Raw genomic sequence first — 15,915 nt, 5'->3', positions numbered from 1 at the left:
AGGAAAATTGGGACCCTGCAAAAAAAAAAATATGCTTGAAAAATAAGTTTACATTACAGGACATGGAAATCACCATGAGAATGGTTCCTTTTGTATTGTCATCAGCTGTTCCTATGGGCATCAGCTCCCGATGTACGACTGCCCTTATACATTTTCTTGCCATAAGTTTCTCTTACAGGGTCATAATAATAAAGACAGCAGAATACGTTCCAGGGGTATAGAGGGCCATCAGGGATCCTGATGATTCAGTTGGTGTACAGAACGCACCGCATCCCCAAAAAGGTCTAAAAGAAATACTCTTGTGTTGACATTTACATAAAATCAATGTTGAATACAGTGTTTAGAAGTGTAGTTTTGGAAACACATCTTCTAGTTTATTCTTTAACCCTTTACATACCAGTAGGGTAGCGTTTACTCAGAAGTCCTGACATATCATTACCATGGATTCTACATCTCTGGGTTTCTCTTTAATCTATGTTACATTGTGTATTTACACAATGGCTAAATTAAATAAAGCCAGCACCTAAAGGGATAAGGGTCAGTTGCACTTTGTCTCTTTGCACGTGATAATCTATTTCCTGGTACTCACCCAACTGTTTCCTTTTTGTCAAACGACAAAGTCCATCTTGCTTGAAATTTTACTCCCAGATCAGTGCCACAAGACAAAGTAGGGTCAGATATGCTTTATCCTAATGGCTCATAAACATTTATGTGGGCAGTTTTTATTTCTTTTCCTCAGAATTCTCCATTACAAATACAGCAGGAACTAAAGAACAGCAGTCTGATGTGATTCATAAAAAGGGGTGGTGGTCAGCTGAGACAAATGGGAGACTGCCAATTGCATTTTTGGAATGTTCCCTTGACGTAATAAACAATGGTCAGTAGCTCCTCCATAGCATATGAGGGAGATGAGGCGCGGTGCAGGTGATAATAGACATACGGAAGTCTCATCTTATGTCTACATTAACTGTTTGCATTATCTACCGTGACAAATGTAAACCCAACACTTCCGTCTGTTCAATGTGTAAATAAAGATATAATAATCCTATATAATAAAGTCCAAGTGTCTCTGCGTCCAGTCCCAGTCCCTGTGTCCGTGGAAATGCGCTACTGCGCATGTGCCCCACGGCCCGTCTCTGGCGAATTTACGCTAGTGTCTCTGGCGAATTTACGCTGGCGAAGTAGATAGACGCCGACCAGAGTGTAAATTCGCCTGGCGAAGTGCGGCGAACACTCGCGATTTTTCGGCACCATGTGACAGGAGCAGCTCCAGCTGTGGGATGTGTGACCCGGGGAGTCCACGGACAAGTTCCACCAATGTTCCAACAAGTTCCACCAATGTTAACCCCCCCTGGCCACCAATGTTAACCCCCCCTAGCCACCAATGTTAACCCCCCCTGGCCACCAATGTTAACACCCCCCTGGCCACCAATGTTAACCCTCCCTGGCCACCAATGTTAACCCCCCCTGCCCACCAATGTTAACCCCCCTGACCACCAATGTTAACCCCCCCTGGCCACCAATGTTAACCCCCCTGCCCACCAATGTTAACCCCCCCTCGCCACCAATGTTAACACCCCCCTGGCCACCAATGTTACACCCCCCTGGCCACCAATGTTAACACCCCCTGGCCACCAGCATTAACCCCCTGGCCACCAGTGTTACAAAGGGGGCCCTGCCTACTAATGTTACCCATTCTGAAATGTTGGGAGGTATGTGATGACACCAATGTTAACACCCCCCGGGCACCAGCATTAACCCCCTGGCCACCAATGTTAACACCCCCCCTGGCCACCAATGTTAACCCCCTGGCCACCAATGTTAACCCCCCCTGGCCACCAATGTTAACCCCCCCCTGGCCACCAATGTTAACCCCCCTGGCCACCAATGTTAACCCCCCCTGGCCACCAATGTTAACCCCCCCTGGCCACCAATGTTAACCCCCCTGGCCACCAATGTTAACCCCTCCTGGCCACCAATGTTAACCCCCCTGGCCACCAATGTTAACCCCCCTGGCCACCATTGTTAACCCCCCATGCCACCAATGTTAACCCCCCCTGGCCACCAATTTTAACCCCCCCTGGCCACCAATGTTAACCCCCCTGGCCACCAATGTTAACCCCCCCTGGCCACCAATGTTAACCCCCCTCGCCACCAATGTTAACACCCCCCTGGCCACCAATGTTAACACCCCCTGGGCACCAGCATTAACCCCCAGGCCACCAGTGTTACAAAGGGGGCCCTGCCTACTAATGTTACCCATTCTGAAATGTTGGGAGGTATGTGACGACATATGTTCTAGCGCCCGTTAATTTAACGGGCTTAATGTCTAGATATATTAATAATTTGTAGTTGGGCTGGATACATGGGGCACTTCATTGCCCAAGTGAGGAAATCTCCTCTACCCCGGGAGATGAAGTGCCCAACGATACCCGCCCCTTCATATTAGTTGGAATTGGTGCATGTAAAACACATTACATGCGTCAACCCTGGGTAATCACTTAAAAATACCTCCTTCCACATTTTCAAGTGATTATCCAGGATCACAGCATGTCTTTTACATGTGCATATTCTGACTCATCTGAAGGGGCAGGTATTGTCGACACATTTTGCCTGCGGGAGAGGAGATTTCTCACAGAGTGACACAGCCCTTTGTCTGACATGATTCTTGTGGAGCTCAGATTGCTGCGTAAAACATTCTCCTGCTTTATGTATCTTCCTGCACACTAAATCAGTTTCTTCCTTATGGGACTCCTGTTGTTCATGTACTTAGTGCCATAAGGGACAATGATCCCTATTTGCTTAATCTTGTTTATTTTCCTTTAAATTTACTTTTTTGAGTTATAACCATTTGTGCCCTCCATTCACTGTCCTGCATGAGCAACACAACCCTTTTGCTGAATATATTATAAATATAACAAATGTAGTTTTGGTCACATTTCAGAAGAAATTAGAATCCTCTTCCCATCCCCCAAGTGTATCTTGCCACTCAAGCCATGTAAATAGCTTTCAATACACACTGAAAACTTGGTAGAGCCGGTGCCAAAAGCATGAGCTGGAATAGTGAACTCAGTCAACTAAAGTCAAGTGGGAGCCATAACATGACACTAGGACTGTATTGTGCTAAGAAGGGATTTTGGGGTCATATCAGGATTTTCAGTACATGTCACCTTCTTGCAGGCATGGGACAGCACCCCACATTTTCTCTCCATGTGCCTCATCTTGTCAGTAAGGACCAGAGAAGGATCTGTACTTTTGCATTTACATGGAAGAGAGCTGCCATACTGCTTGTCTCAGATGACAATGACAAATAGAGTAATGTTACTATGTGTTAACAAGTACCAGATAGAGCTGTTGCAATCTTTTTCATAGTCAAGGCATCAGTAAGCAACATTGCAGCTCCTATTTGAATACATTTTATAAAGAAGGTACATATATATATGGAAGGTAAACCTTTCACAAATGTAGAGGTGGTGGAGAAGCACTCAAAGATTTTTTCCATAGATTGGCTCTAAAACTAGCGATGTACTGAACCCTTCTTTTCTGGGTTCAATCGAATCTTTGAGTATGGATTCAGTCGAATACCGAACCAAATCTGAACTCTTGTGCCAGGGAGAAATTGCCAGCTCACAAGTAGAAAAAAGCAAGAGGGACTATTCTTTGTGATCAAGACCATGTTATAGTGGGAATAGTGGAATGTTATGTGCCGCTTGCCCACTGAGCATGGAACCTTGCTGCATTTGTACCAGCTTAAATCTGAATATCATTGTTTGTATTCTCACCTCCAGCACTATACTGCCTGAGACTTCAAGTGCCAGTCACTTTTCATAAAATATGTAAGTGGTAAAACAAACTTTTCCAGTTTACTAAACACAATAGCTGCCTATAGCACTGTAAATGTTACAGCTTAGGAAAGAATTTGCCCCCTGGTAATCAAGTGCAAAGCCATGAATGCTGTATTACCACTCGTATAAGTTTGGAATGAAGCTTCACCCTGAATGTGTAGACCTTTCATTCTAAAAACCTCTTAACAGAGTACTCAAAACTCTAATAGATATGTAGGAAGAAGTATTTTCGAACAGTACATCTCTCAAATTGCTGTGCCATGAGCCTCTATAAATGCTGCCAGATGATTGTCATCTGATCCCCAATGTTGTGTGTCACTAGTTGCAGGGGGAATGTGAAGGCACTGATGTTCATTGGTGGCTTCTAATGGTTGCCAGTCATAAAACATAGGCAGTTGGTTGCATTGTGATATATAGTGATGAGTGTATCATATCAGCTAAACTATTATAGGGATGTAAGGCCTCATCACCTGTCCCCAGCCTATAATTGTAGAGCTATAGTATGGGCTCTGTCTTTAGAAACATCCCATACAGCTTAATATTTGCTACTCTAGGGAAGCTGCCAAACGATCTGTAAGACGCACCAATGCAGGTCTTTGCTGACAAGATTTTTAAACTGGCCTGATCAAAATCGGACAACACAAAGTATGTCTATTCTCTATCTATATTTACTGTATCATATATTATTGTTTTACACAAAAGTATTGAATAAATGGGGGTGGAGTCAAGGCCTAGGGCACACTAGGTGTTTTGTTTTATAGCTTCGCTGTTTCTGAGCAGTCTGTCAGTGTTGATGTCTGTCCAGTCAGAGTTCATTTTGTGTGTTTGGACCTCCATAGTTCAACAACTCTACAAAACAGTTTATATGCCATAGGCCTAATTCCCTAATTCCCTTCTCTATGCAAGGACAGGGAGAAACCACACACAATCGCTTGCCATGCTAGTTGCAGTATATGGCATATCATTTGTGCCCAGATTCAAGTGAACGATTCTGAACAAAGTGCAGTGATGCAGGGAATATAAACTGGCTAACATTAACATAACTACTTCTGCATTGTATGGGGAAGGGTATTTCCTGGTAGGCACGTGTCTGTATCTACTTCCTCTGGAAAAAAAACACCCACAACCATCCTGTATCAATGTCATTATCATTGTCTTTGTGTTTATTTGACCGATTCAGAGTCTCCGTTGTTTACCTTTACACCCTGGCGCTGCTGAATAGAATTTAATTAAAAAGAAAGATTAAATGAAGTAACCATCTAAATTCTGATTGCATTTAAATAGGGGGTGTCATTTCCTGAAGCTGGATCATCCAAATGTAATATTTTTTAGTTAAATCTGCCTGGAACCGTAAGAAATGCAATGCAAAAGAAAACAAAAGGAAAATCAGTTGTTAATTTGTTAGGAACCCCCAAGTGATTAATATCACCGACTATCTACTCTGGGACTGTGCACACTGTTAAAGGAACAGTAACATTAAAACATGAATGTTTTTTAAAGGAATGACAATATAATGTAGTGTTGCCCTGCTCTTGTACAACTGGTGTGTTTGCTTCAGAAACTCTACTATAGTTTACATCAGGGATCCCCAACCTTTTGAACCCGTGAGCAACATTCATAAGTAAAAGGAGTTGTGGAGCAACACTAGCATGAAAAATGTTCTTGGGGTGCCAAATAAGTGTTGTGATTGGCCATTTGGTAGCCCCTATGTGAATTATCAACCTACATTGAGACTCTGTTTGACAGTACACTGGTTTTTATAGAACCAACTCTGAGCCTGGAAATCAAAAATAAACACCTGCTTTGAGACCACTGGGAGCAACATCCAAGGGGTTTGAGAGCAACATGTTGCTCACGAGCTACTGGTTGGGCAATACTGGTTTACATAGACAAGCTGCTGTGTAGCCATGAGGGCAGCCATTTAAGCACAGGATACACAACTCGGAAGAATCCCATTGTACACTACAGAGCTTATCTGCTAAATGCTGTGTAACCTGTGTCTTTTCTCCTTTTTCAGCTTTGAATGGCTACCTCCATAACTAAACTACAGCTTGTTTATATGAATTATTGTACTGTAAACACACCAGTTTTACCAATGCTGGGCAACACAACATTATATTTTCATTACTTTAACACACTTCCATTTTTTGGTGTTACTGTTCCTTTAAGTCTTCTCCAAGAGTATCTGTACTACCGAGGGCATGGCACATGTACAGTTTAGTGCTTTTTCAATTTTTCCACTCTTGGCACTAGTACCCAGCTTAAACTGGCACAGGGGGAACCTCTGCATGAGAGTAGCCCAAACAGATGAAATTTTCAAAGAAGAGGCACAACAGACTGGGGTAAATGTTGAAATGGACAGTTATGTACTTGATTGCTTTGGGTCAGTGTCTTGAAAGACATCATGAAAGATGACCAGCAGAGGTCCCAAAATGAAAGCTTAAAATATACATTATCCTAAAAATACATGACAAGCCTCAGAATCTGTATACTAACTGGCTGAATGAGCCAATGTCTCGGGCAACCAGAGAACCTTTAATTTTCCAGGTTGAGGCAAACATGGAGGGCAATCATTCTAAAATCATGCTGTATAAAAAATGAAGACCAAAGTTCGAAGAGTATACTCATCTATACCCAAATCAAAACTTAATTTTAAAGGTGAACATATCCTTTAAACAGGCAATACAGAATGAGGGCTTGTCTGTTTGTAAGCTCGGTTTCCTTTTTTATGTATTTAAATATTCTATATATTTTTATACATGGGTAGCAGAGACGTTCTCCTAAGACAAAAGAATGAACACATGATATTCTGACCACAATGAAGCCCTTGGAGCTCAGCTGAGACAAGCCACGTGGCAACTCCAGTTCATGAGTATACATACATTAACACAAGCAAGAATTGTTCTATGCACTTATTAACCTATGCCCTGATCAGTTCTGTTGCTGTCTGTTCTCAGGAGAATTTATAAATGTGGCTTATGTACCCTGCAGAAAATTATAAAGATTAACAAATCAAATTAACTTGTAATGGGATGTCACCCATGAGCAATAAAACACCCCGTGTTCAATTGCCCTATATCTGTAAAACATATGAAGCATAGCTCTTCTTTATAAAGGATGTGTGTGCCATTTTACTTCAGATCATTCATTTTTAAGTCTAAACAACATTACCCAGTACTTTGTGTGTTATTAGCTGATCTGTAGGGCATGCTCTGGGCACTGACCAGTCACTAATCTAAGATGACAATTGGAATATTTTCAGCTAACATCATACTGGGTACTTAGCAAGTTAAACATAATAATTTGCAACAGCAGTCAGCAATATATATGCTCACCTGGTATCACGGCAACCATTCACACAATGGATTTTGCTTTGTTACTGTAAAATGCATTTATTTTTTTATTCACCATCTGTAAAAGTGTAAACGCAGTTGGACATATGGAAATGGGAACACAGTAGGCTGACCACTGACACTGTCTGATTGGACTGAGTCAGGACAAATGGAGACAAGCAGACAGATCATTGACATTGCTTAAATTAGCTGAACATATGAGGCGGGGGGGGGGGGGAGCAGGGAGCACATTCACCTGGCAACACAAAGTCTCAATACAGTCAAATGCAGGAATATGAAGGGCTAATTGTGGGAACTGGTTTAGCTCCGACACAGCATATTGGTATGAAAAGGGTTGGTTTTAGGCTATTGCCACATAGTATGTATTCTCTGTTGGCATAGACATATCAGTGCTTACTGCAGTATGGCAGCAGCCTGTCAGCACACACACAGGGCAGGTTTCAACACAGAAACATATGCCAAAATCTGCACCACATGTGCATTAACAGGCTGGTGCTGAGCCTATCACTCCATTTGCAGGAATGGGGCAAAACGCAGCGGATTGTGTATCAACGTTAGCAGAGAAATGCACAGTTTGCCCGTAGCCTTAGGGTAGGACAGAGATGGCATTTGTCCTGAGTGCTTGGCATCAGCAAAGCCCCTTGAGGGATTAATGCTGACTAAGGAGCAAAAGATAAATTATATTCTATAGATATTATTTAATACATATCTGGAAGCCCCCTACCTGCTGCTATCGGTTTGTTATTGATCTGCAACACCCAGCAAGTCACCAACAGACAAAGACTGCTGAAGGGTGCTGGGAGCTGACTGAGGTTGCATATTCCCGAGTCACAGTCATTTTTCCCTTCAACTTGGGCCCCAGAATTCTTGTCAGGGCCCCTTGATCATCAAGACCCTAAACATATCTCTATAATAAAATCAGTAAATAAACAGTATGCTATTAATCGGCTTTGTTCAACACAATGCTCTGAATGGATGTAAAAGAAGAATTAAAACGCAGGCAAGACGAGCAGAAATCATTCAAAATCAATAATCATATTCGTATTGGGTACAACTATATGCAGATCAGAGAATGCAGAAATAACAGAGAGTCCTAATGTTAATCCCATGCAACAGAAATAAGTATAGGAAGATATTAGGACACATCCCCTATCCCTGCTTGCTAGGCTTACACTGTATTCACAAGACTTTCCAGCATGGAAGGGGTTACATGTAGAAGTCGTGGCTGTGAATCTTTGGCCTGCAGAGAGAAAGAGAGAGAAGGAGAGAAGGAGGGGGAAGAAATAAGAGGAAACAGGAAGACAATCCATAGCCACATGAACACCAGCCACAGATGCCATAAGTAGGAAGATGTGACTAAAACAGCTAAGGCCAGAAAGCAATATTCTGTATAGCTCAAGCACTGGACAGTAGACAGTAAGACAGTGACACAAGTATCAGTCCCCATTAAATGTATCACCACCATTAAATTGACATTTTCAAGTTTCAATTTGGCAATAAAAAAAAAAAAAAAAAATACATCATGTCTGCCCCTTGTCATCCAAAATACAGAAGTAGTCCCTCTTCAATTCATTCCCATGTCCTTGTCCTTACAGCAGGTAATCCTTGGCTGTACACACACGCACATATATATATATATATATATATAAGATTTTAATCCATGATTGTAACTGGGGGAGTTGCCAGCATATTGCACTGCAATAACAGTCTCCCTCAGCATGGAAGAGGTTAACAGCAGGGTCCTGCCCTGACAAAGGTTAAATCAAGTCCCACTGGTGAAACAAGGTCCAGCTCATGTCACTCAGTGCAAGGAGAACGTTCTTTCATACTGTTCATTGGGTCAGAAAAGAAAACGGTGAGTTTATTAAGTTTGATCCGTAATATTCCATTGGAGATTCAAATGAGCTCAAATGTGATCAAGCCACGTTGACCAACAGAGCAGCCTTCATTGACGGTAGAACCGTACTGGGCCCAGTCATTCCTGATGGCCCAAGGAGCAATAATTAGCAATAATCTGTCAATAAACCAGCAATACAGGCCCAATAGTCCTCATTATATGGAGCCCCTGGAGGCCAAGTAGATTTCAGATGGATAGGCAGCCTAGTGGCCATCGTGTGGGCATATATATTGTATGCACAGGCATCTTTGGCAGAGCATCACCCAGAGCTCAACACCTGGCATTATCGCTGTTTCTTCTTTTGTTTGAGGGTCTTCCTCCGCTTAAGGATCATCTCGTACAGCTTGTCCATGCCCTCGGTCAGCCCCTCTCCGATGATTGCACAGGCTGGCTGCACATGGTATGGGGTAGAAGGGCTCAATTCTTGCAGTGCCAATTGCCTCTCAATATCAGACACAGCCATGGATTTGGGCAGATCCTGTTTGTTTGCAATAACCAGGAGGGGGGTGCCTAGGTTCTCTGCGAACTTGGTCACTTTGTGCAATTCGGTTTTGGCTTCTTCCAGCCGGTCTGAATCTACTGAGTCCACTACATAAATGATCCCATCCGTGCAACGACTGTATGACTTCCAGAGTGGTCGCAGCTTCTCCTGGCCCCCCACATCCCAGAAGTGGCAGCTGATGCCCTTTGCTGCCCCATTGCTCAGCCGGATCCGTTCTGTGTTGAAGCCGATTGTTGGCACAGTGTTTACAAATTCATTGAACTTGAGGCGGTATAGTACAGTGGTCTTCCCGGCAGAGTCCAAACCCAGCATAACGATGTGCAGCGACTGGAAGGAGGAGATGTTAGAGGAGATGTTGCCCATGTTCAGACAGCAAGGGAAAATGCTGGCCAGCTTGCCGTGCCCACCCCGGGCATGCCCTGATGGTGCCAGCTGTGGGGCGGTGCTCTCCCTACAGGGGAGTCAGTTCCTTGTCTGGAGGTGAAACCCCAACAGGAAAGCCCAGACACCTCCCTGAGCTCGCCCACCCTCTTACAGCCTCAGCTGAGGTACATGTCTGAGAGCCACATGCACCAGGAATACTGTCCTTGATCCTCTGGTGCCTGAGATGACTGCACCATGTGCTGTTGGGATCCCTGGTTGAGAGAGAGCTGTTGTGTCTGCCACCTCCTGTGCCCCCCTTCTGCTACAGCTCCTTCTTGTCTCTCTCCCTCCTCCAGCTCTTCACATGATAATGAATGTGCATCTCCAGCCATCCGTCTCCTCCCCACTCACGCCCCTCCTCCAGCCCAGAGATTCACAGCTACGACTTCTAAATGTAACCCCTTCCATGCTGGGAAGTCTTGTTAATACAGTGTAAGCTTAGTAAGCAGGGACAGGGCTGATCCTGCACAGAAGGAGCATGGGGGATGTGTCCTAATATCTTCCTATACTTATTCCTTGTGTATGTTATTTCTTCATTCTCTGATTTTGTATATAGCTTGCACCCAGGACTAATTTGTTTGTTGATTTTGAATGATTTCTTCTCGTCTTGCTTTTTATTTTGCGTTTATTTTACACCCCTTCAGAGCTGATTAATAGCATACTGTTTCCTTACTGACAATGCCAACAGGTTTTATTATAGAGATATTTACAGGGTCAGTCTTAGTGATAAAGGGGCCCTGGAAAGAACAGTGGGGTACTCAAGTCCAAGGGAACAAAACAGCTGTAATGGAATATACAACCTCAGTCAGCTCCCAGCAGGCTTTGGCTGTTGGTGAGTTTCTGGGATTTGCAGTTATTATAATAAAATATGTATAGTCAAGCAGAATATAACAGTAAGCTTCCTTAGTGGAGTCTTCTGAGTATCTTTCCAATATGCCCACTTTCTCCAGAAAAGAAAACCTTCTTGAGAGGTAATTAAGTGAGCACAACTGGGGCCGTGTCAGACCTCTGGAAGTTAGTAGAAGATTTCCAAATACCGGCTGCGCTAGATGGAAGCTTATGTGTCCATTGAGACAGATCTAAAACAAAATGCTGTCTATGATCCTAGCTGAACACATTTGGTACTGTAGGAAAAAGGAGCACTCATGAATGAGTCTTAAGGAAAAAGTAAAGTTATATGTAATAGGTAGATGCTTTAGCCCTCCCTGGGACCTTCCTCAAGACCAACAATACCTATATAATATATATATATATATATATATATAGATATATATATATATATATATATATATATATATATATATATATATATATATATATAGATATATATATATATGCAGCACAAACGATATAGGCTAAAATACACTGAGAATGGCATCAGTGGTATCAGTTATATACGCAGACAGCTCTGGATTCATACATCGGTACACTATGGATAAGTCATTATAGATGAGGTTCGCAGAACCCTATACCATCCCCCAATATTGAATGCTTTTAGGCTATACTGCTTTTAAGAGCACCAATCAATAGTGCAGGCAGATCAATGTGCAGGCCAGGGGAACCTTCCATAATTACTCATGTGGTTATTGATCATAAAGGCTTTTGGAGAACATCCAGAAAATATGCGCAGATGCCTGGACACATTCCGAAACTGCAGCTTTATTATTTAACATGTTTAAAGGGTCTATTAATTTCTAGCAACAGCTAACAGAGGTGCACAGCACTGCACAAAGTAGCAAACTATCCCTTTTGTATTTAAACAGACCCAAAATGAACACTCAAGGAAAGAATGTGGGGGTCTCTCCTTCCTTGCAGACAGAGTTACATTGATGGATCTATGCAGGCCCAGATTTGTGGAAAGGCTACCAAGGTCCAGGCCTAGGGCAGGATTTTAGGGGGTGGCATGCTGCCCAACCACACCCACATTGGTTCAAAAACACTGTGTGCAGGAGATACAAAATGTTTTCCATTTCCCATGAGCCAATTCCCATTGCGCCGTCCCGATGATGAATCTATGAATTAGTAAGGCAAGATTATATAATATTTAACACCCAGGCTGTGCTCTAGTTGTCATTGGATTTAAATTTAAGACAGTCAGGGATTTAGCTCCTTGGTGTTGCCATCACCAAATCCTGTGTGTGTACCATTCTTTGGTGTAAAGGCAAGTGCATTATTTTGAAGATATCTGCACCCTTCATTTATTTGTCATTTGAGTGCACTATAATAATTGAAAGGCTATCTATGTGTCTGCTAATCTTGGGCCCACCAATTGGCTGATGCTGCCATTGTCCTTTATTTGAAGATCCTCCTCTGGACCAGAAAGGAAGGAGATCATGTGATTGTGTGTATTAACTTATATCAGTGTGTGACATTGTGCCAGCAGTGCGGGAGAGTGTTTGTTGCTACTTTGTCATTTTAATGTGCCAAAAACAAGTGCAGCCAGGGTTGAATAAGAACATACAGTAAATGGCAGCTAAAGATGTAGAGACTGTAGGGCTAGTCTTTATTTAAAAAAACAAAAACCTTTGGCTGACTTATGAGGGGATATATAAATTAAATGGGGATATAGATGGAACTCAGTTGCAAGGCAGTGGGAGTTGTCTATTTGATGCAATGTCAGTAAGAGTAAGAAGTATGTATGTACAACTGTATATTAGTATATAAGGGAAGCAGGGATACAACAGTGTAATGGAATCTACCTCAGGTCTTCAAGATGGCGTCCAAGATGGCGTCCAAGATGGCGACCACCTGCCTCACCACATGGCTCCTGCTGGGCACAGGTCTATGACCTCACCTTCTTCCCACTCCAGGATTGGTCGTCGCCGACGGAACGGACGCCGGCGTCAGAATCGGGCGCCGGCGTCGAGACGTCAGCGTGAGGACGCTGGCGTCTGCGTCTGACGCAAGCACGTCAAAATTTGGCGCCAACCCAGAGACTATTTAAACCTACTTCCCCTTCCAGTCCTTGCCCAACTATAGGTTCCTGTTACTGAGTTCCTGGGTGTTATTATCTATATTTGATTCTTGTGTACCGATTCCTGCCTGTTCTTCGATTCTGCTTGTCTTCTGCCTGGTCTGACCTATTTGCCTGTATTTTGACGATTCTTTGGATAAACCCTCTTGTACCTCGAACCTGGTCTGGTCTCCTCTTTGGTCTACACTATTACTGTGCCTTCGGGCCCGTTACAGTATAGTTGGGCCATGGACCCTTCGGAGGAGACTCCAGCTCCACCTGATGTCGGTGGCGCTATCCGCGGTCTGGCTTCCCGCATGCAGTCATACGAAGCCCAGCAGTCACACTTCGGTCAGGCTCTTGAAGCTATTCTGGACAAACTGTCGGCATTGTCACCTGTGGCCCCGGTCCCTGTGGCCCCGGTCCCTGTGGCCATTCCTGCAAGCCCACTTCAGCCTTCGGAACCTCGCATTCCTGCGCCTCCCCTCTACAGCGGCGATCCTGATGCATGCAGAGGTTTCATCAACCAGTGCGAGATCCAGTTCGCCCTGCTGCCAGGTCAGTTTGTATCCGAACGAGCTAAAGTGGGGTACATGATTACTCGCCTGCAGGGGAAGGCTTTGGAGTGGGCATCACCTCTGTGGGAGAAGGGGGACCCTTTGATTGACAACGCCAGTGCCTTCATCTGTGAACTTCGGGTCGTCTTTGATGCCCCTGGTCGAGCTATGGCATCCTCTGCTCGTCTGTTCCAGATCCAGCAAGGCACTCGCTCTGTTCCAGAGTACGCTATTGAGTTCCGCACCCTAGTTGCAGAGACCACCTGGAACAATGATGGGTACCATGCCGCCTTCTACAACGGCCTAGCCATGCGGATTAAAAACGACTTGGTCTCCCGGGAAATTCCTTCTCGGTGGGAGGATCTGGTGGCGCTGGCTATAAAGGTTGACACCCGGCAGAGGGAATTTCAACTCGAGCTCGACAGAGAGCGTTCGAAGAAGTATCCCCGGTTCCAATCCACCCTGGCTCCTCGCTTCCAGAGACCCCTACTCTTCAATCCGGCTTCTGCTTTTCCCTCTCCTACTCCTGCGGTTTCTGCTTCCTCTGCTCCATCTACTGAGGAACCCATGCAGATCGGACGGGCTCGTCTTTCCGAACAGGAGAAGCTACGGAGAAGGGCTGCCGGTCTATGCCTGTATTGTGGGGGCAAATCGCACTTCGCCCATGAGTGTCCTGTGAAGCCGGGAAACGCCAGCACCTTGGTAGGTTTGGGGAGACCTATCTGGGTGGTGTTTGTCATTCTCCCCAACCCTCTACTCAACGCTTCCTTCTTCCAGCACAGATCCAATTCGGTTCCCAGAAGATCCCAGTGCAAGCTTTCCTGGACTCTGGTGCTGCCGGAAATTTCATGGACAGAGTTTTTGCTGCTCGTCATGCGGTTCCCCTACAACCCTTGGCCTCTCCTCTGCGGGTGTTGGCTATTGATGACCGCCCTCTGTCTTCGGCCATTATTTCTCAAACCACCGCTGAACTTTCTCTTAGAGTGGGCACCATGCATCTGGAGAGATTGGCCTTCCTACTCATCGATTGCCCTTCAACTCCACTCGTTTTGGGACTTCCCTGGTTGTGCACCCATAATCCAGTCATTGACTGGTCCTCCTCTCAAGTCTCCCGCTGGAGCCCCTATTGCCAACGGAACTGTTTGCCTGCTGTACCCCTTATCAAGGTTTCTTCTGTTTCTTCCAAGTTGTCCCTTCCATCCGTCTATCAAGATTTTGCTGATGTCTTCAATAAGGGCTCTGCAGAGACCCTTCCTCCTCATCGACCCTATGACTGTCCGGTTGAACTTCTTCCTGGTTCCATGCCTCCCCGGGGTCGCACCTATCCTCTTTCCCCCTCTGAGACGGCTGCCATGAAGACCTACATTCAGGAGAATCTCCAAAGAGGCTTCATCCGCCCTTCTTCCTCCCCTGCTGGTGCTGGATTTTTTATTTGTCGAAAAGAAGGACGGAGGTCTGCGACCATGCATCGACTATAGGGGGTTAAACAAAATCACCATTAAAAACCGTTACCCTCTCCCCCTAATCTCCGAACTCTTCGATCAGTTAAGAGGGGCCAAGATCTTCACTAAGCTGGATCTTCGGGGTGCCTATAACCTCATTAGAGTTCGTGAAGGGGACGAATGGAAGACCGCCTTCAATACCCGAGACGGGCATTATGAATATCTAGTCATGCCGTTTGGACTATGTAATGCCCCCGCGGTCTTCCAAGAGTTCGTAAATGATATATTCAGAGACCTGTTGGGGCAAAGTGTTGTCGTCTATCTGGATGACATTCTTGTCTTTTCCAAAAATCTCCACGAGCATCGCTCCCAAGTGAAGGAAGTTCTTCTTCGCCTAAGAAAGAATAATCTCTTCGCTAAATTGGAAAAGTGTTCGTTTGAAGTGTCTTCCATCCCTTTTCTTGGGTACATCATCTCCCAGCAGGGTTTCAAGATGGATCCAGCCAAGGTTTCAGCAATTCTTGATTGGCCCCTCCCCACAAGTGTCAAGGCTATCCAAAGATTTATTGGCTTTGCCAACTATTACAGACAATTTATTAAAGGTTTTTCTTCCAAGATCTCTCCTATCCTGGCCCTTATCCGCAAAGGGGGTAAACCACAGCACTGGCCTCCTCTAGCCTTGGAAGCCTTTGAAGCCTTGAAAACTGCCTTTTCTTCTGCACCTATTCTCAGACACCCCGAACTTCTTCTTCCCTTCTTCCTCGAAGTCGACGCCTCAGATGTGGGAGTTGGAGCTGTCTTGTCACAGAGATCATCCTTGGATGGGAAGTTACATCCCTGTGCATTCTTTTCTAAGAAATTTTCCTCCTCCGAGCAGAACTACGATGTGGGGAATCGTGAGTTATTGGCAGTGAAACTCGCCCTGGAGGAGTGGAGACATTTA

The 15,915-nt window shown here is 44.6% G+C and overlaps 1 protein-coding gene across 1 annotated transcript; it reads right to left on the bottom strand.

Annotated features, from left to right (window-relative positions):
• Positions 1 to 7,221: 7,221 nt before the first annotated feature.
• On the bottom strand, positions 7,222 to 10,336 carry arl4c.S (ADP ribosylation factor like GTPase 4C S homeolog). The gene has a single exon (XM_041578337.1). It carries the CDS (start codon positions 9,958 to 9,960, stop codon positions 9,379 to 9,381), a length of 582 nt encoding a protein of 193 aa, XP_041434271.1. The 5' UTR covers positions 9,961 to 10,336; the 3' UTR covers positions 7,222 to 9,378.
• Between the last annotated feature and the right edge of the window lie 5,579 nt (positions 10,337 to 15,915).

Source organism: Xenopus laevis, chromosome 9_10S, assembly GCF_017654675.1.
Source record: "Xenopus laevis strain J_2021 chromosome 9_10S, Xenopus_laevis_v10.1, whole genome shotgun sequence".
In the NCBI taxonomy this organism is placed as follows: domain Eukaryota; kingdom Metazoa; phylum Chordata; class Amphibia; order Anura; family Pipidae; genus Xenopus; species Xenopus laevis.
Note: the sequence above shows the minus strand (reverse complement) of the source record. Positions and strands in the feature narration are given on the sequence as shown.